Genomic DNA, 19,576 nt, shown 5'->3' on the forward strand with positions numbered 1-19,576 from the left:
CAAAAATTGTATCTATGTTTGGTCCGAACAGTTCTGGTAGTCACAACTTGTCCCTTTTTCATATTAGAGGATATTTATCTGCCTTTTCAGTGAGCCAAGATAAGTCATGATTTCCACATATATGAGCGTAACACCTTTAATTCAACTATTTATTGACTAGCTCTGTGCCCGGCACATAAATGACTCTATCCTGAACACAAAGAACTGTGTGTACGACTGACTGACTATTCCTCCAGGCATTTGGCCTCACAGTTTAGGCTCTAACCCTTAGGTCAAGATGAGTCACCTCTTTACATACCTTAACTTCATCCATCTCCCTCATGATTTCCTAGCACAAACTTTTTTTTAGGGTTTCTTCTTAGTCTTTCTAGATTTTTTCTTTAAAGAAGACTCCCTTCACTGATCATTTATCACCAGAACCTGATGTAGCTTGCCCTCTGCATCTTTGTAAATGGCAATCACCTAGGGGTTCAGTGACAAGAAGGAGAAAATAGACTTAATGGATCTTTGGTAAAATTGCTTAGAAAAGGCTCACATACTATTTATAGCAAGGAATATAAGCTTACTACTCTCTTCTAAATTCTACATCAAGTAATCACTATCAACCTCCACCTTTAAAAGCTTCCAACTAAATTGTCTCTTATTTAAATCACTAATTTTAGAGAGAGATCTTTAGTAAAATTCTGGTAATGTATTTTTTTCTCTTGGGAGAAGTCAGATAAAAAACTTGCTGATATAAAAAACATGTAACATCCCCCTTTTACTTTGTTTCCCTATGAAACAAAGAATGCTCTGATTAGGAGCCCCCACTAAAAAGCTTAAATCAGGGGCGCCTGGGTGGCTCAGTGGCTTAAGTCTCTACCTTTGGCTCAGGTCACGATCTCAAGGTCCTGGGACTGATCCCAGCATTGGGCTCTCCGCTCAACGGGGAGCCTGTTTCTGTCTCTCTCTGCCTCTCTACCTACTTGTGATCTTTGTTAAATAAATAAATAAGATCTTTTTTAAAAAGCATAAATCACCACTCTATGTTCTTCTATATGGCAAATCAAATAACAACTTTATAGTGGAAAGCAAGCTTTGATAAAATAACACTTTTTAATCTTGTTGAGAGCAAGCAACAGTTGCAAATCCCATTATCCTTCAGCTGATATAGCTTGATACATTCCTGAACTGGGAGATACTCCTCTTGAGCCCCGTTCCTTATTTACAGGAGGAAAAGCCCTAAAACTCTCTCTCAGAAGCCTGACGTAGTTAAACACACTGAAAAGGACGGTCAGATCGCTATCAGTCTGATGTGATACAGATAGCAAGCTAGATTTTTAATATACAAATTGTGATATGTAATTGTATCTTTATGAAGTGTTCTGAAATCAAGAGGTCATACATGCATCAGGCACATTCGACAGAAGACTTTTACAATGGTTTAAATTTCCTTTTTATTTATTCCTTGAAACTGCTGTATTGCAGGTTTCTCATGGATGAAATATGGAACTGAGCAGATTCCTTTTTCTACAAAATTATGGTATAAACTTGCTCAATTTTCTATCTTATTGCTAATAAACCTTACAGGCGCACAGTTTGTAAAATAAACCCCTTAAGGACTGAATGCGTAGAGCATGCTGCAAGGTACAAGAAATAAGCTAAAAATGAGCATATAAACCTACATCTGGACCAACACAGTACTGAATGCTGGCAAACATTTATCACAACACAGGGAAAAATTAATAAAAGGAGATACAGTTCAGTCCTGAAAGGGTTAAATAGAAACCCTAATATATTATTGTTTCTAATCATTCATCCCACATTACAGTGCTTGAAAACAAAGTCAAAAGTCTGGCACAGAAAATACACACATTTGTTCAGTACTCATCAAAAAACACAGCTGCTTTTGAAATCAGAAGTAAGTAACTTGGTTAATAATTGAAGAGCATTTTGTTTAAAAAAGGAACCCCTCCCCCCATGGATTATCTGGTTAAACATGACCAGTTTAATTCTCAGAAATTGCATTGGGAATATTCTGTGAGGGCACAGATGGTACCAGTTTTGTTTAAAAAAAACAAAAACAAAACCAAAAAAACACACAAAACCTAACCAGTTATGATTGCAAATAAGTCTGTGCAGAAGAGTGATAAATATTTTACTAACATATAAATGAGGATGCCTTTAGTTGCCACAAGTTGAAGAAAAGTCAGCAGCAGGTTAAATATTATCCTAGTGTTCAATTCTGAAATCATCCAAAATCAAAAGGGCATTCTACATTTAAAAGTCTTTAACTTGCCTTCCCAATCTATTTGATCAATTCAATGGAAATAATGAAAACATACCAGATCATAGACTCAGTTTCTAGCATATTTTTAGAAATTGCATAGCTCATGAGAGCAGAAGACACGCTTTTAAAGCAGAATTAAAAAACAAAAACAAAACCCCAAACTCGACAGTTCTCTACTTTAACTGAAGCGTTCACGTTTCTCAGAGAGTCATTATGTGGAAAAAGGACCAGCATCTCTAATAATGCCATTGGAGGAGGGGCTGAGTTCTTCTATAACCAGAGGACAAGGCTCCTATAAATGACACACTGAAAATGATTCACAAATCCATGAAGATTTTTTTTAAAGCAGCTGACAAAAGAACTACTGATAAAAAAGAAGCTACAACAGACAAATCATTTCAGTCTTTAGTTTGTGGTATGGATAATGGCATAAAACAGCAAGGGAAATGCCTGTATAAGTACATTCTTGGACTTTTCAAACAAAAAACAAACAGGAAAAGGCTTTACAGTCTAATATTTCAAAATCATCTTATTAAAAGAAACGAGCCAAAATAAGGTATAATTAAATAGTAAAAAAGCAAAGTTCATTTTTAATAAAGCCATAAACTTGAAAAATTAATTTGAGCTGCAAAGGTAGGTAAGGAATCGTTTGTTCTTCCAAAAAATCTCATCTGTTACCAGTTAATTTAACACAGTTTCATAACTAAATACCAGATCTGGGAAGAGGAGGAAACTTGTGGCCCATTCAAAGGAAAGCGGCACTGAAAATATTTCCACACTCCGAACAAAAAGCACTGTGTAAAGACTACTTCCGTGACACAACATAGAAGAATAAATACTACTCGGAAATAAGCAAGTTTGCAAGGAGAAGCTAGTAAACAGTTAAAACAAAGAAAGATAAGGCCACAATTCTGCCCTTGATCACTGAAACAGATTTAAAGTGTGAGGCAGGGTTAGCTTATAGGAGAAGCTAGTGACTGGAGCAGATCTGAAGAGAAGGCTATATAGAGAGAATAATGCAGCCTGTGAGTAATTAAAAAGGCTTGCAGTAAGATAAAACCATAATAACTTTGATTTAACCACTAATGTGTTTTACAAATGACTTCCCCCTTGAAAACTGAGGAAAAAGTGATTTAGAGAGGTTAGGAGTCGTTATTTACAATGACATAGTCTGAGCAAAAGAATGAGTGATGAAGACAGAAAAGCTGGGGTGACTTAAAAAAAGCTACTAATGAAATGTTTAAAAAGTCTTCCAATGAAAATGTTTTCAAAATCGCCCAGGACACCAGAAAAGACAATGTTCTGTCTGGAAACACTGCAGGAAGCTAATCTTGCATTCATAAGGTACTTGTGGCTCCTGTTTCATGGGACAGTAAAAGCTTACCACATTCTAGAGGTAGTTTTTAACTCTAAAAAGGATGATTGTATTACTAGACTGTGTCCTATAAGTTACACACATGGTTCCTGTACTAAATGTAGCCCAATGAGTTGGCTGCAATTTCTAAGAAACTGAACAAAGGCATAACCGAAGCGCAGGAATGGAAGCAATGTGAAACTGGTGAGTCGAGCATATGAGGCCAACACACAATCCTGAATGCTACTAAATTTTAACTGAATGGAAAAGAAATGTTTTGAGTAGGAGACATTTGTGGGGACACTCAGTACTGGCAAAGAGAAGACTAAGAAAGGCAGAGAAATATGGAAAGATAAATTACATCTGCAGTTTTATAATCTCACAACTATCTGTTCTAAAGTACTGTCTTCCAAGCTATTTTAGTTGGTCATCTAATAAAACCATCTTGTTGTAAGGTTACAATGATGTTTTGACCTAGGCTACAAAAAAAAAAAAAAAAGAAAGAAAGAAAGAAAGAAAAGAAAAGAAAGAAAAAATAAACAAACACATGCTTTTACTGAGATTTTCCTCGTTATACAATAAGGGCACCATCTACCAACTGGTAGCAAATACATCTCATGATATTTCTTTCTTTTTCTTTTCTTTCTTTTTTTTTTTTTTTTGTCATATGCCCACAAGGCAGAAAACACCCTGCTGAATGAAATCACTGGGAACATTCCAAGTTCAAAATAAAATGTTTAACTTACACATAATACAAGTTATGTACAAGATCAGGGAATTGGGGAGTGGGGATGGAGGAAGGGACCTGAACAAATCCTGGAACACATTTATGCATGGGAAAATGGGAGAGAACACTTCAAACACCCAGCATGTTCTGTGCCATTAATTCCTTAAGGACTAAATGGCCACATTTAATTCCACATAAATGTTAGACCCTCTTGGAATACCACTATAAATACCTTAAAAAAAAAAAAAAAAAAAAAGGAAAACAAGGAAGTAACTACGGGACAGCGTCTGTGAACAGAGACGAAGTTCACGTACATTGCATGTATTGCAGGCAAGGCAGAGGCATTTTTTTTTTTAAAGCTTTTGCACAGACTTCATATAATCTTAAAAAAATATGCAGGCCTTTACAAGATCTGACTTGCTGAAATCAAAACAATTTCGACTCATGAAAAGTCGTAAGACATCAGCTTTAAAAAAAAAAAAAAAAGAAAAAAGAAAGGGGGAAAAAAAAAAGAATAGTTCCAGCCTCAAATTTAAAAAATAAAACAAAGCAAACCTGGAAGAATATGGGTAATTAGATTAAACAAGTGTGGTCAGGCTTGGAACTTGAATGTACTGAAGAGTGAAAGCTCAAAAGGAGGCAGGAAGGAGAACAACCTATTTGGTAACAAAGGTGTACTAGATACTGTGATATAAAAAAAAAGGTATGGTGAAAATGTACCTTTTGCTAAAGCTTATACAAGTTCCTTGGTCCGTAAAAACTATGTTAGATTTGTGTCCTCTAGTTTGATAAACTTTTATTCCAGCCACATCTCTATTTCTTGCCCATTTAAACAAAACCAAACAAAACCCAATCAAACAAAAAGAATAGCTTTAAAAAAAAAAAAAATCAACTTCCAACAGTTTGCACATTTCCATGTTTTCCTTGTCTGTTTTACTGTGGCTTCTGCGCTTCCAATCAGCACTTGTAGGTAATGGGGTTTTGGAACAGTATCACCTGGTATGAAAAGTTTTCCCAAGAAACCACGAAAGATTGTTCTTTTTTTTCCTTTTTCTTTCTCTCTCTCTCTCTTTTTTTTTTTTTTTTGTCAACATCTTGCGGCACTCCAGTCAGTTTAAGTCCTAGCAAAAAGACGGTAGTTAGGACACCACTGTTGCTGCAGAGGATGTGACACTGGTTGAATTTGTGCTGACATTTGTGTAACTTCCCTCGCTGTTTGTGTTTGATTCATTGGGGGGCACTTGGCTTGAATTGGCTCGAAGGATTGCTCCTGCCGCACTGCAGTGTGGCCGTGGCCCTGGTTCTGGTGTGTAGGTAAAGGTAAGGCTGGTGGAATAAATGATTCCATCGTTACGGACCAAAGTTACTGGAACCTGGACTGGCTGTCGGACCCATCTCCAACCTTCTCGGAATGCAGAAATGTCTGGGACGACACAGAGCATACTCTCTCCACATCTGAGGGGGGAAACAGAAATCACTTAGAAGCCATGTATGTTTTAGAACTAGAACTTAAAACAGGTTGCTTGCTACATTACAATCAATATAAAGAAAGAGTCTCATGTATCCACGCCCATCAAAAACTCTAGATGATATAAAAAGTTTCATTAAGTACCTGTACATAGTTTCAGCTTCTACATCCCCAAACCATACTCGTAAATTTGGAGTGAAATTCTGTCCTGTAAGTTCAAGCATTGCTACGTCCCCACCGCCATTCAACTGAAATTCACAGAAAATGAGAACAACTGTTGAGAAAAATTTTCATTTTTCATTAAAGTACACAGATTAGTTTTTCATTTGACTGTGATTTGTGAAAAAAAATCAATAAAACTCTTCTTTTTAAATAACATGAGGGGCGTCTGGGTGGCTTGGTCAGTTAAGATTTGCCTTTGGCTCAGGTCATGATCCCAAGGTCCTGGGATCAGGCCCCATGTCAGGCTCCCTGCTCAGTGAGGAGCCTGCTTCTCCCTCTCCTTTGGCCCCCTCCCCCCAGCTCGTGCTCCCTGCTCTTTAACAAATAAATAAAATCTTTAAAAATAGATAAATAACAACATGACTATAAAGACAAAGTGAGCTAATCACATCTCAATGTAGCATACAAGTAGATCTAAACTTAAATTTTCTTGTATAAAAGTGTTTTTGTTTTTTTTTTTTTTTTAAATCAACAAACGATGTATTAACATCCCCGAATCACAAGATTTGGATAAAAATCAAATTTACTGTGAAATAAAAATCACACCTAGTCAGAGCTGGGAGCAGTTACAAAAAGCTGAAAGTCAACTTGTGAGTAAGTGGACTTACCTGAAGACTTTCTACAACAGGCACAGGGGTGACTGGGGCAAGGACAGGGCCCATCCCCTCATAAAATGTATACTCTGCCTTATCTGTACTAATGATTGTCCAGGAAGCTCCATCATTTATCATCTCTTTATTTGGTTCTTTTGGGCATGGAGTGGCCTTATGAAGAAAGAATGTTTAGAAATGGATTTTTATATACATTGCAGTATAAGACAATTTTAACAAGGTAGCACTCATATACTGGAACTAACAGGGAGAGAGTTCAGTACAAATGTATGAACTTCCCAAACATGGTGCTTTGCCAGTTCCTAAATAAACACAGAATATTTAATATGGCAACCTCACATTCAGCAGTTTTTATTAGACTATGAAATATTTCAGTGACATATTATATTACCTTTCATAATAACCATTTGAGAGTACACCAGTATCTGTATAATTTCTTAAATAAAAGATCAGTATTCGTGATGTAAATAGCTACTTAAAACTCAGATCCCTGAGAGAGAGACCAGGAGCCCCTCAACCTTAAAGAGCAGTTAGAAACTCATGCACTTTCAGCAGGAGGGAACCGAGATGTGAACTGGCATCCCCCTACCCCTACCTTGAAACACCCAGACCAGCCCATCCGCTCTGAACTGAGAAGAACGGCTGTACATGGCCTCCAGATGTTTAAAAATGAATTTCACATGAAAGTATAACTATCCCATGAAATCATGTGCCCCTATCATAGATGTCCTCATGAAAGACTTCTGAGTGAATGTAGTGAAAAATCAGCTTTCAAAACATCTTGTCATTACTATCTAGGAAGACCCCAATGTAAATCGGATAATTCTGAACCCTCCCCCAAAACATGCATGTATCTATCTACAATGTCTTCATGCAGTTTCAGGGGATTCACCAAACACCCAAAATCTACTTCTGGAAGATCTAAGGAACTTTTCAATTCCCAGACCTAGGTGGTCAAGAACACTTTTATAGTTCCGAGTTCTTCCTTGAGGTATAGTGACTGCCATGTCTCAGGATCATGTAGGTTAACAACCTTTGGACTTGAGATAAATATCTGAAAACAGCTTCATGTACTTGGACACAATTAACATTAAACAAGTTTTAGGTCTCTATGCTGCTAACTGAAAGATGACACATTTTTACCAATAACTTTAAAACATACCTGAAACTGGATTATTCTTTCTTGAGAAAGGCACAAGTACATTCTTTCTGTATCCTTAAGGTAAAATGCACATTTATGGAGTTGTGACACAGGGTCATCTGCATCCAGTAATGCGGTCTGCTTATCAACCTTCCTAATTATCTGTATTTCAATAATTAGAAAAGAAGAGGTCATCACATGTGGAGAAACATTGAGAAGCAATAAGGCGAGGTGTAAAAATACTTTCAGATCACAAGCCTGGTAGAATGGGGAAGCTGTTACCATCTTCCATGAACACCTGAAAAACAGGGTGGGCAGATACTTGTTTTCCAGATCACTGCTTTTCGAACTTTGATGTGCATACAAATCATCTGGTCTTGTTCGAATACCACAGATCTCATGGGGGCCTAACAGTCTGCATTTCTAACCAAATGACAGCTGATGTTAATCCTACCGGCCAATGGACCATATTTTGTGCAGCAAATTCAGCTGACTTTTCCTATAATATGTAATGACATCAAAGGAAAAACTGTCTTTAAAGACCACTGTGAGTATGCTAGTCAGTGCAGTCCATCAGCTAATGTATCTGTTTTAAAAACCTAAAGTATCATTTTCCAGATTAGGAAGTGGGCTCAGAAAAGTCAGGTAACTTGCTCATATCACAGCTAGAAGCTGAAGGACCAGAGTGTGATTCCATGGCTGGTTGGCTGGCACAAAAAGCATAGAGATACCTGAAAGAGACTCCTATCAAGTCTGAGATGCCACTTAGTCCACAGAAGGTAATCACTAAGTGTTTGATGATTATGAAGCATACAAAGCATACAAATATATTTCTCATCTAAAATCGAAAGTAAAAAAAATTCTTCCTTGACTACGTGTCCCTCTCCCCAACTCTCCACTCCATTTCTTAGCTCCCCTTTATGGCAATCTCTTCTTCCTTCTCACTGTCCAATCTCCTGAAGTAAACTCCAGCTTTTTGTCTCAAAGTCCCCCACAACTGCCCTTGTCAAGGGCCACCAAGAACTTCTGGAGAGATGAATCTGTTGGCATCAGGAGGCATGGGTCCTCACATTACTAGCTTTCTCAGAAGCACTAAAAAAAAAAAAAAAAATCTTCCTTTTGGGGTCCGCCCTACTTTAACTGGCCTTCAGAGTGTACCAGAGCCGAGTCCTTGGACCCCTTCTCCTCTCTCCAACCTCCTTCCGTTCTGTACTATTTAGAGGTTGGCAACTCCTAAAGTTCTATCTCCAGCCCTAACTTCTCTCCTACGGAATTCAACTTGTACATTTAACTACTGACTCAACAGTTCCACGTAAGATATTTAATAGGCAGGGTTCCTGGGTGGCTTAGGGGATTAAGCCTCTGCCTTTGGCTAAGGTCATGATCTCAGGATCCTGGGATCGAGCCCTGCATCGGACTCTCTGCTCAGCACAGAGCCTGCCTTCCCTCACTCTCTCTGCCTACTTGTGATCTCTTTCTTTGTCAAGTAAATAAATAAAATCTTAAAAAAAAAAAAAAAAAAAAAAAAGATGTTTAATAGGCTACCTCAATCTTCATCAAAACCCAGATTTTTGTGACACCTGAGTGGCTCAGTCAATTAAGTGTCTCCTTCAGCTCAGGACATGATCTCAGGGTCCTGGGATCAAGGCCCACATTAGGCTGCTTGCTCAGCAGGGAGCCTGCTTCTCCCCCTCTCTCTGCCTGCCTCTGATCTCTTCTACCTGACAAATAAATAAATAAAATCTTAAAAAAAATAAAGTATCAAAACAAACAAACAAACCCAGATTTAAAATTTCCTTCTATGAGTGATCCTCCTCTAACTCACAGCTCAATAAACAGCACCACCATTCACTCAATCCCAAAACCCTGGAGTCACCTTTGACTCCTTGTTTTCTCCTACACCCAATCTTCCAATCTGTCAACAAACTCTATTAGGTCTCCTCTCACACAAATCTGTCATCTCTCATCACCTCACCACTACCCTGGTTTAAGATGCCACCATCAACCATCAACACTTGCTTGAGTTACAACAGAAGCCCAAGCTCTGTCTCTCTGCTCCCACTGCTACGCCCCATGTTCTCTTCACAGAGCAGCCGCAATTACCCTTCCAAACATAAACAGCCATCATGCCCTGTTTAATACCCTCCAGTGTCCTCCTACCATATGTAGATAGTATCTCAATTCTTGTCGCTTGCTCCCTCCACTCCTCCCCTGGCTTAGGCTACCATGGCTTCTTTTTTTTTTTTTTTTTTTTTTAAAGATTTTATTTATTTATTTGACAGAGATCACAAGTAGGCAGAGAGGCAGGCAGAGAGAGAGAGGAAGGGAAGCAGGCCCCCTGCCGAGCAGAGAGCCCGATGTGGGACTCGATCCCAGGACCCTGAGACCATGACCCGAGCCGAAGGCAGCGGCTTAACCCACTGAGCCACCCAGGCACCCTACCATGGCTTCTTTATTACTTCTTTATTATTTGTCTCATATTCTCTCCTAAGCTCTTTCTGTGCTCATGCTGTTTGTCTGAAATGTTCTTCACAGTTCATAGTTCGCAACTTCATTCTGGTCTCTGTTCAAATATTCCCACTGCAAAGATTTCTCTGACCCCTCAAAGCACTCCCAGTCTCTCTTGATCCTGTTTTAGCTTATTTTCTTATCAACTGTTTTAACCTTTAATATGTTAATATCGGTATTTCTTTAGCTGATTTTTGTCTATCTCCCTAACAACAGAAAGCCTATCTTGCTCACCAATGTATCGCTAGCATCTAGACAATGTCTGGTACATGGAAGACTCAGGACTATTTGTAGGATGCATGTATGCACACAGGACTGCAATACTTTGCTTCACAGTGAATATCCTTAAAAGTAACTACTCAGTTTTATTAGGATTAAATCACTACATGTGAAAGTACTTAGAATAGTACTATTAGTATCATGCAATATTGTTGGCTTTACTACTTTACATCTCAGTATTCAAACTTTTCTGTAATCCACAATTGTATAACAGTTCCAATCTTTCTGAAGTTAACATTTTTTGTCATTTACATTTTTTTGCTCTGCTGGTTATTAGTCAGAATATTTGCCATTCTACTAACACCACACCAATTTCTGAGTTTAAAGGGAGACAGTGCACTTTTAGCAATGTAACTTCTAACATCGTCTACGAGACTGACTAATCTCAAGCAAAATGTTTCAATTCAATGCCAAAGTCTTGGAGCTACATTTAAATTTGATGAGGTTTGGATTTTAGAGAAATAAATGACTTTTAAATGATCTAAGTCTAGAGCTTCCTCTAAGTCTACTCATGCTTCCCCATCATTTAAGAGTCAAAATTTGCCTAGATTACTGTTATTTGTGTATTCCACTGTTTCTCCACCAGCTAAGAATAATCACATTGAGAACATGAGACATGTCTGATTCAATTTTATTCCCCATGAGTTCTTTGGAAATAGACACTGCCGAATGACCTCTCACCAGTAAAGAAACCAGAGATGTTCACTAGTATTTGGCATCAAAAACTTGCTTTGGTCACTTCTAATTATTGAGAAAAGGTAAGAAATCCGGTAACAGATAGTGCAAACATTATAACTTAAGGTATGTGTCTGGTGAATTCTACATTCATAAAACATCAGGGAATACCCCAACTGGTATTCTCTCCTCTATCCTGGCTTTGTAGCTTGCTGGTACAATATTTACCACATTTCTGAGATAAACTGGATATACAGCCCAACACCATGTCCCCCCAACTTGACCCTGAATCAGGGCTACTCATAAATCCCCTTCATCTTAACTAAACTGTACTCTTGTTTTCATTTTACTAAGAAATGCAATTTTTAGTTTTAAAGTCATCCTAATGAACAAAAAGCCCTAAACACCAGAGTATGAAATAACAATTTAATTTTCAATAAATCTATATTGTTGTGGGAGAGTAAACTAATAAAAACTATGCTTGTATTTTTTAAAGAAGTAAGAGTTTCTATGCTTCTAAAACTTGGTCCTGTGGTGGGATACAGCAGGTACCAAAGAAAATGATTAGGGTATCTGTATTAGTTAAGGAAAAAAATCATAATGTAATTATTTAGTGCCCTCTATTGAACATGTTCAGATATACAACCTAAAAGGAAAACTCCACCAAAATTTAGAGACAGTGTAACAGAAAGTCATCAAGAATGCAGTCATAAAAACGGCTAACTGCCTTAAATCATTTTCACATTAAAGTGGGGTATAATTATAAATAAAGAATAGCAGTGATTACTGATAGGTGTTCTTAAATTAAAAAGCATGAACCTGAAATGTATTTTTACATTTGAATGCTGTATCTTTTATTTTTACTACACATATGACTAAAGCAAAAGTACAGCCATACCAGTCTTGGGAGTGCCATGCCAGTAACGGAGCACACAAGTTTCACTGTTTGTCCGTAGTGGATGTAGCCATCGCGAACTGTGAATTCTTCTCCTTCTGATTCATCATCATCCACTATGGTGGAGCGAATAAAGAGATTAAATTATTACCTTGTAGAATTCATTAATCTACTTAGGAAAACAACAAAACTAATACAGCTGTATGTCTTTTTATCAAAGAATTTAAAAATTTCACACTAAAAATATCAAATACACATTTTTATACTCACAGAGATGAATGTAAAATGCTCCCCACTGCTGAGAACTGGCATGGAAATTACCTCCTTCTACATGCAAGTATCTGGTACTAACTGTCTGGGATCGCAGTCGATTAAACAGAGCCACCTTTGTTCCTGAGGCAATGCATACTGCAAAGAAAAAAGAGCTTCTATTTAGGTGACTGGTGGGAAGGGACCTGTACTTGGCAAGTTATGATTATTTTTCATTATAACTTAATAATTAAAAGATTGTACTAACAAATTGATACCCTAAGGAAAACAAAGTCAAGGTAACTGTCATTAATAATGTCATGCTAAAGATACAAGATATGTCCATAAATAATATTTTATTTATTTATTTATTTATAAAATAGTATTTTATTTATTTATTTGACAGAGATCACAAGTAGGCAGAGAGGCAGAGAGAAAGGAGGAAGGAGGCTTCCCGCGGAGCAGAGAACCCGATGTGGGGCTCGATCCCAGGACCCTGGGATCATGACCCGAGCCGAAGGCAAAGGCTCAACCCACTGAGCCACCCAGGCGCCCCCATAAATAATTTTTAAATGAGAGCTACACAGTATGTTTCACACAATGCTGTTCAGCAAAGGGAAATTATTTTTTAAATAATAAATACCCAATAGTAGGAAATTGAGTAAATAAATTATAATGTCATTTACCTACTTGAATAATGTGTACCTCAATGCACCAATAAAGAAAGTATCTCCCTAGAAGATCAGAGAATGGAAAAGCAGACTATAAAATCCTCTGTATACTGCAATCCCATGACCTGAGCCAAAGACAGATGCTTAACCAATTGACCCATCCAGGTTCCCCAAGATTAAGAAATTTTATTTTTTTATAGTTTTTTATGACATATTTGTTTTTATGTGATCATGGTACTGTAATTATATTAAATAAACAAAAGGCCCTCTCAATCAGAGGTACATATTTGCAGATGATGTCTGGATTTGGACCAAACTAAAATGAGGCAGAGGAAAGCAGGGTAAAGATGGGTACAGTTGAAGTAAGACTGGCCTGCAGTTAAGATCATTGCTGAAGTCAGATGATAAACACAAGAGGTTTCATATAATTATGCAACTGTCTAAGATGTTTGAAAATTTCTATAATATTAAGTAAATGATTATAGTAATAATGACTGAGAAAACGAAAACCAACCAATACATAAAAACCCATTAAACCCATAGTAAAACAAAATGAAACAAAACAAAAGCAATCAAACCAAAAAAAAAAAAAACCTCCTAACATCTCACTGGGCACTTTCAAAGAATACTGTTGTTATTCTGTAAATTAGTAAATAAGCATTTATCCTGCCTTTCCTCTGCAGACTATATTTGAAACAAACTGCTAACAAATTAAGAGTAAAAGAATCAGAAAAAGCCCTTCATAAAATACTGGACTGAAGCAGCCATTATCAATGGTTAAGGTTGCTGGGGAACTCTGTAATAGATGGATTAGGCTAACAGCTTAATTTATTATAAATAATCTTAATAGGACAAAAAGTAGGATGATCAGACATCACAGGACTTCTGATTTGAAGGAAACGAACATACAGAGGACCAGCTAATTCTAAAGTCTTTAAATTTATCCATCAGTTTATTGAAAATATGAAAGAGGCACATGTAATCAGCCAGATTCAGAATATGTAAATTCCAAAGGAAAAATGACCCCATTTCTTCAACAAATGACATGGAAGAAAGGTTGGAGGGGGAGAGAATACACTCTACAGATTAAAATGTATCGATCTTATTTGGATCCAAGATTGAACAGGCCAAATGCTAAGAAAAAACCCCACAAAAATGCAACTGTAATAAATCTGCACATGGACTGGCTTTCGGATGGCATTAAAAAACGACTTCAACTTTTTTAGGCATACTAATGTTTAAAAAGAAGCTATCTGTTAAGAATCACTACTGCAGAAATGGTGGTTGAAACAACAGGATATCTGAGATTTCCATTAAAATATTCCAGCCATCAGTAAAAGGAAGAGGCCATGGAAATAATGAAAGAGAACTGGCAAAACCTAAATTTATTGAGGCCAGGTGCATGGTCACTTGATGTAAAAGGGAGAAAGATACTGCTTTGAAAGTTTTCATCATAAAAAGTTAGAATTAAAAAAAGAAAATGGCATGTAAGGGTTGAAATGCATAATTTAATCAGACAGCATTTGTATTTGGTAGTCTAAAACTATGCTCATAAGCAGGAGTCTTTGCCAGAGAACCATGTTAAAAGTTTTGTTTCGGGGGACGCCTGGGTGGCTCAGTTGGTTAAGCAGCTGCCTTCGGCTCAGGTCATGATCTCAGCGTCCTGGGATCGAGTCCCACATTGGGTTCCTTGCTCAGCAGGGAGCCTGCTTCTCCCTCTGCCTGCCATTCTGTCTGCCTGTGCTCACTCTCTCCCCATCTCTCTCTGATAAATAAATAAAATCTTTAAAAAAAAAAAAAAAAAAGTTTTGTTTCGGTTTGCAGGATGGCCTTCCAAAGCCCATTTGAAAATAGTGTTTCTCAAAGAGGAGCTTTTGACAGTCTTGGTGGATCAATTCTCCATGGAATAAGAAAGAGAACATTTATGGGGCGCCTGGGTGGCTCAGTGGGTTAGGCCGCTGCCTTCGGCTCAGGTCATGATCTCAGGGTCCTGGGATCGAGTCCCACATCGGGCTCTCTGCTCAGCAGGGTGCCTGCTTCCTCCTCTCTCTCTGCCTGCCTCTCTGCCTACTTGTGATCTCTCTCTGTCAAATAAATAAAATCTTTAAAAAAAAAAAAAAAAAAAAAAAAAAAAAAAAAAAAAAAAAAAAAAAGAAAGAGAACATTTAGCATCACTGGCCCAATACACCCAGTGCCACCATCAATCACTCCCTGTAGTCACTGACAGCAAAAAGAAAAAATTCCCATTTTTCCCTATGTTTCTGTGGAGCAGTGAAGAACCCAGTCTGGTTGGGAACCATTTCCCTAGACCAGGTCTTGTTCACTTCAATTAAAAAAAGAAAAAGGAAAAAACAAAGAAACAAAAAAGGAAGTCTATAAAGTAGCAAAAATACATGAGTGTGACAGTTTTTGATAAAGTGAGGGTCACAAAAACATTAGTAGAAATAAACTTTGCTCTCAAAAAGTGATTTTTTTTTTAACTAAAAAAAAAAAAAGCTGAATCTGTCTTATTACATTTATGATGGGAATTGTTGGCAAAAAAGAAAACTCAAGCATACATACAGTCAGCATTTTTCAATGACTGCTTCTTTTTGGAAGGTTTGGAAATGACTTTTATCCGCTTGCTGAGGAACACGCCGATGTCATCACTGTTGCCGTAGAACATCTTTACAGACAACATGAAGTGCTTTCTCTTGTCTGAGTCAGATATGTACAATGTTTTGGCTGTGCAATAGTTCTGTGAAAAAAAAGTAAAGTTTCAATACCACCAAAACCTTGTTGGTTACATACTTTCATCTTAGTATGGCCAAGACTAAGTTTTCAGTGAATGAATTCAATGAATAACTGATAAAACCAACTTTAACAATCACTGAGAGACGAAGTACAGTCTGTCGTCTTTATCAAATGGGCTAAGAAGGGGTGAATTCATAGCTTACCTAGTTCCAACTACGTAAGGTATAAAATTGAGGAAATGAACATTTAACAATTTTCAAACATGATTAAGTGAGATCTCGGATCCAAAATATCAACACAGTCAAATGTCATGACCATATTTAATGCTACATACACCAGAACTTTACTGTAATGAATATTAAGTACAAATACCCAATAGTGCAAAACAAATACCCCCTCTTTTTGAATAATGACTAACTGAAGCATTCAATGAGCAGACAATTGAAAAGAAAAGAGTATTACCTTAAATGAGCTGAGGTGAAGAGAGACAGCAAGAGCAAAGAGCCTCTCTCCGAAGCTCAGAGTCACACTGCTCACGCCATCTTTGCCTACCAGGGCCCACACCTACCATGTTCATATACCTTTAGGCTCCAAGCATATAGGATGTTCCTTCCACCTGGAATGCCTTCTGCTGACTCTCAACAAACAAGTTTTATTTTATATAAAGTAAGTAAGATTTCTGTAATAGCATTTTTCATTAAAACTAATATTAACAGGTAAATGTGGCTTATAGACATTATACCACCTCATTAGTAGATGCTTTAAATACTAGTTAATGCTCAGGCTTTCAGATATTTTTTTCATCTTGTGTAAATTTTTAGGGCTTGGAGAAAGAATATAGTGGTGTAAGTTGAAGAAAGATCTACCGAACCATGATGCTGGAAAAGGCAAGTGGGGTGTGTTTGTTTGGTATTACTTCTCCTAAAATGCTGGAAGCTGGAACTGGTTAAAGCAGGCAATGAAATTCAGTTAACAGTCATATACACTGGTAGCTACAATCCGTGGCTTCTCACTCCCTACCCAAGTAGTCACTTTATAGCACCATGTATCTAAATGCACAGCCTGGAGACGTGTAACTGAGACTTTCTAAAGAACAGGAAAATAGGTGAGACACAGCTAAGGCCTATTGGATCAGCCTACCACTTAAATACATACATTGGGGCTCAAGGGTCATAACTTAGAAATATTTCTTACGGCTCTATTTTCTTTTTAAAATGAAACCACCTTTATTGTAATGTTTTACTGCAAACCTAATTAAAAAATATTAAAAAAATACCTAAGTGACAAGGCTTACTGGTAAAAATTATAAAGATACAAATGTCATAAAAATATTTCAAGGTGGTTGTTACTAAGGCTTCTTGGTGCGTGTTCTGCGTATTATCTGTAAAATGACTAAAACTGAACTGGAGTGTACAAATCTCCTAGCTCCTCACAATTTTACCCACCAGTCCCATCCATACTGCCAACTGCAACATAGCAAACACTAAGATATTCAGTGAAGACTTACTGAATGCGGAAAGAGCTTCCTACAAACTGTTTTAAGACACTCATGTGATCGTTGAGAACTATTTTTCAAATTTTAATATCAAGGGAAAACAAAATAATATTTCTTAACACTATTTCTTAACACTAAAGGTATAGACTGAAACGATTACTTTCTAATTTCATAAAATATAATTAGTAAAACTAATACATAAATTCCATTCCCTAACAAATTAAAGAAAATCCCTAAAAGTTTGAGTCAAGCTTATTGTGTCTGTTCTTGTCTATTGTAGTTTTGCTGCACACAGAAGCTAAGTAAAACATTTATGATCTTTATAAACACAGATAAATACTTCTAAGAATTAATCTCTATCACTTTGCTTCCCGTTTAAGACTAAGATTAAAAGAGCGTAAAATTATTACTGAGCTATGTATTTTCACTGTTTGTTGAATATCAGGTCTCTCCCGTCAGTCACAGGACAGATTAGCCTCCTTAATTTTTTTATTGGCTTCCAATGAAAACCTGATTTACAGCCTGCTAAAACTGCCCCCAAGCTGTGGAAGCTTACTACGGGCTACCTTTAGATGTCCACAGCTCACGGCTAGCCCACAGCTATTTGAGAAGTTTATCTCTGGTGGGTGGTGTTTCAGAAAATCACTACCGAAAGCCATAAAAGAAAAAAAGTCATCACCACGAGAACAAATAAGGAAACTACACACACTAGTACCATGGTGCCATTTAAGAGAAACAACATAGTTTTAATTTACCTTTCCTTCCAAGTTCAGCTGCTGCATTTCTTGGTCACTATTTCCTATTCCAATAAATGCACATGGTTGAGACTCTTGTTCAGAACAACCATCCCGTTCCATTTGTTCTTTTTTTTTCTTCCATCCACTGCCCATAAGATACACACAAGGAGGAGGGCAAAAAAACCTGAACCAATGGGGGAAATACACACATATACACACCACACAAATACAAAAACAAACAATGCTATTAGATTTAAGAAAGCATTTCTTTTCTTCGAACATATGAATACAATATTATACTAAACTGTGTTAAATAATCTCCTAATGAAACATTCTGGCGAAGCCTTCTGTAATATAAATAGTCATGTACAGAGCGCAGAAATCAAGGCTTTCACAAAGACTACACTTGTTCAGTGCAGGTTTGTCTATACTCAAATTATGCACTCAATTACAACGGATACTTCTTTGAGCAGAGAGCATTCCTTTCATTTTAATGGAGCTCAGAATTCTGAACTATTGGAATTCAGTAAATCCAACAAAGTCTAAAGGGTTGCAGAAGATGATACACCACGAAAGAATCTGCAATTATTACTTAAGATCTACTTAAAATGACATATTATTAACTGATGGCATTATAGTTATGGCTATTACACTTACATTTATTTGGTAATTAACCTGGAAAAAAGAACTGGAGCAGCATCCAAAGTAGAAACTTCCAAAATAATAATAAAAGTAAAAGAATTAAAAGGAAAATGGACGCTGAATTCCCATGTTTTATGTATTTTATACCCTGAACACCTGGTGCAAGTGAACGACTGAAAGAACAATGCACTGTACCCTTTCACCTCACATTACCAACGGATTTGTTCTGCTAGCTGCCGAAAACCTGCCTTCAAAAATTCTTCCCACCTAGAATAACTTCCTTATACAGTTGACCCTTGAACACTCTGGGGGTCAGGGGTGCCAACTCTGTATGCAGTTAAAAAATCCATGTCTAACTTCTGACTCTCCCAAAACTCTACTAATAGCCTACTGTTGACCAGGAAGCCTTACCATTAACATAAAGTCAACGCATATTTTGTATGCTATATGTATTATATACTGTATTCTTACAAAAAAGCTAGACCAAAGAAAGTTATTACTAAGAAAAATCATAAGAAAAAAATATATTTGGGATGCCTGGGTGGCTCAGTTGGTTAAGCCGCTGCCTTTGGCTCAGGTCATGATCCCGGGGTCCTGGGATCGAGTCCTGTACTGGGCTCCTTGCTCACGGGGGAGCCTGCTTCTCTCGCTGCCTCTGCCTGCCTCTCTGCCTGCTGTGTGTACTCCCTATCTCTCTGGCAAATAAATAAAATCTTAAAAAAAAAAAAATTCTTAAGACTATACCATATTAATTGTATTAACTGAAAAAAATCTGCATAGAAGTAGAGCCTGAAGATTGAACCTATGCCATGCAGGAGACAACTGCTATCTCATTTCTAGTAATTAAGAAAAGTCTATTTCAGAGCCTAGGTCAAGCCCCTTATTTTACAGTTCAGACTA

General features: G+C 37.2%; 1 protein-coding gene across 5 annotated transcripts in view; it reads right to left on the minus strand.

Moving 5' to 3' along the window:
* Positions 1 to 1,411: 1,411 nt before the first annotated feature.
* The window catches only part of RBPJ (recombination signal binding protein for immunoglobulin kappa J region), a 217,688-nt gene continuing 199,523 nt past the window's right edge, over positions 1,412 to 19,576 (minus strand). For all 5 annotated transcript variants that reach the window (XM_059164186.1, XM_059164212.1, XM_059164175.1 and 2 more), the window contains 8 exons: positions 18,053 to 18,218; positions 15,632 to 15,806; positions 12,420 to 12,557; positions 12,153 to 12,265; positions 7,814 to 7,954; positions 6,649 to 6,804; positions 5,963 to 6,066; positions 1,412 to 5,805 (listed from right to left, as the gene is read on the minus strand). In XM_059164186.1, the coding sequence (XP_059020169.1) occupies positions 5,490 to 5,805; positions 5,963 to 6,066; positions 6,649 to 6,804; positions 7,814 to 7,954; positions 12,153 to 12,265; positions 12,420 to 12,557; positions 15,632 to 15,806; positions 18,053 to 18,218 (1,309 nt within the window). In that variant the 3' untranslated portion in view covers positions 1,412 to 5,489. The remainder of the gene's footprint in view (positions 5,806 to 5,962; positions 6,067 to 6,648; positions 6,805 to 7,813; positions 7,955 to 12,152; positions 12,266 to 12,419; positions 12,558 to 15,631; positions 15,807 to 18,052; positions 18,219 to 19,576) is intronic.

This window comes from Mustela lutreola, chromosome 1 (genome assembly GCF_030435805.1).
Source record: "Mustela lutreola isolate mMusLut2 chromosome 1, mMusLut2.pri, whole genome shotgun sequence".
Taxonomy (NCBI): domain Eukaryota; kingdom Metazoa; phylum Chordata; class Mammalia; order Carnivora; family Mustelidae; genus Mustela; species Mustela lutreola.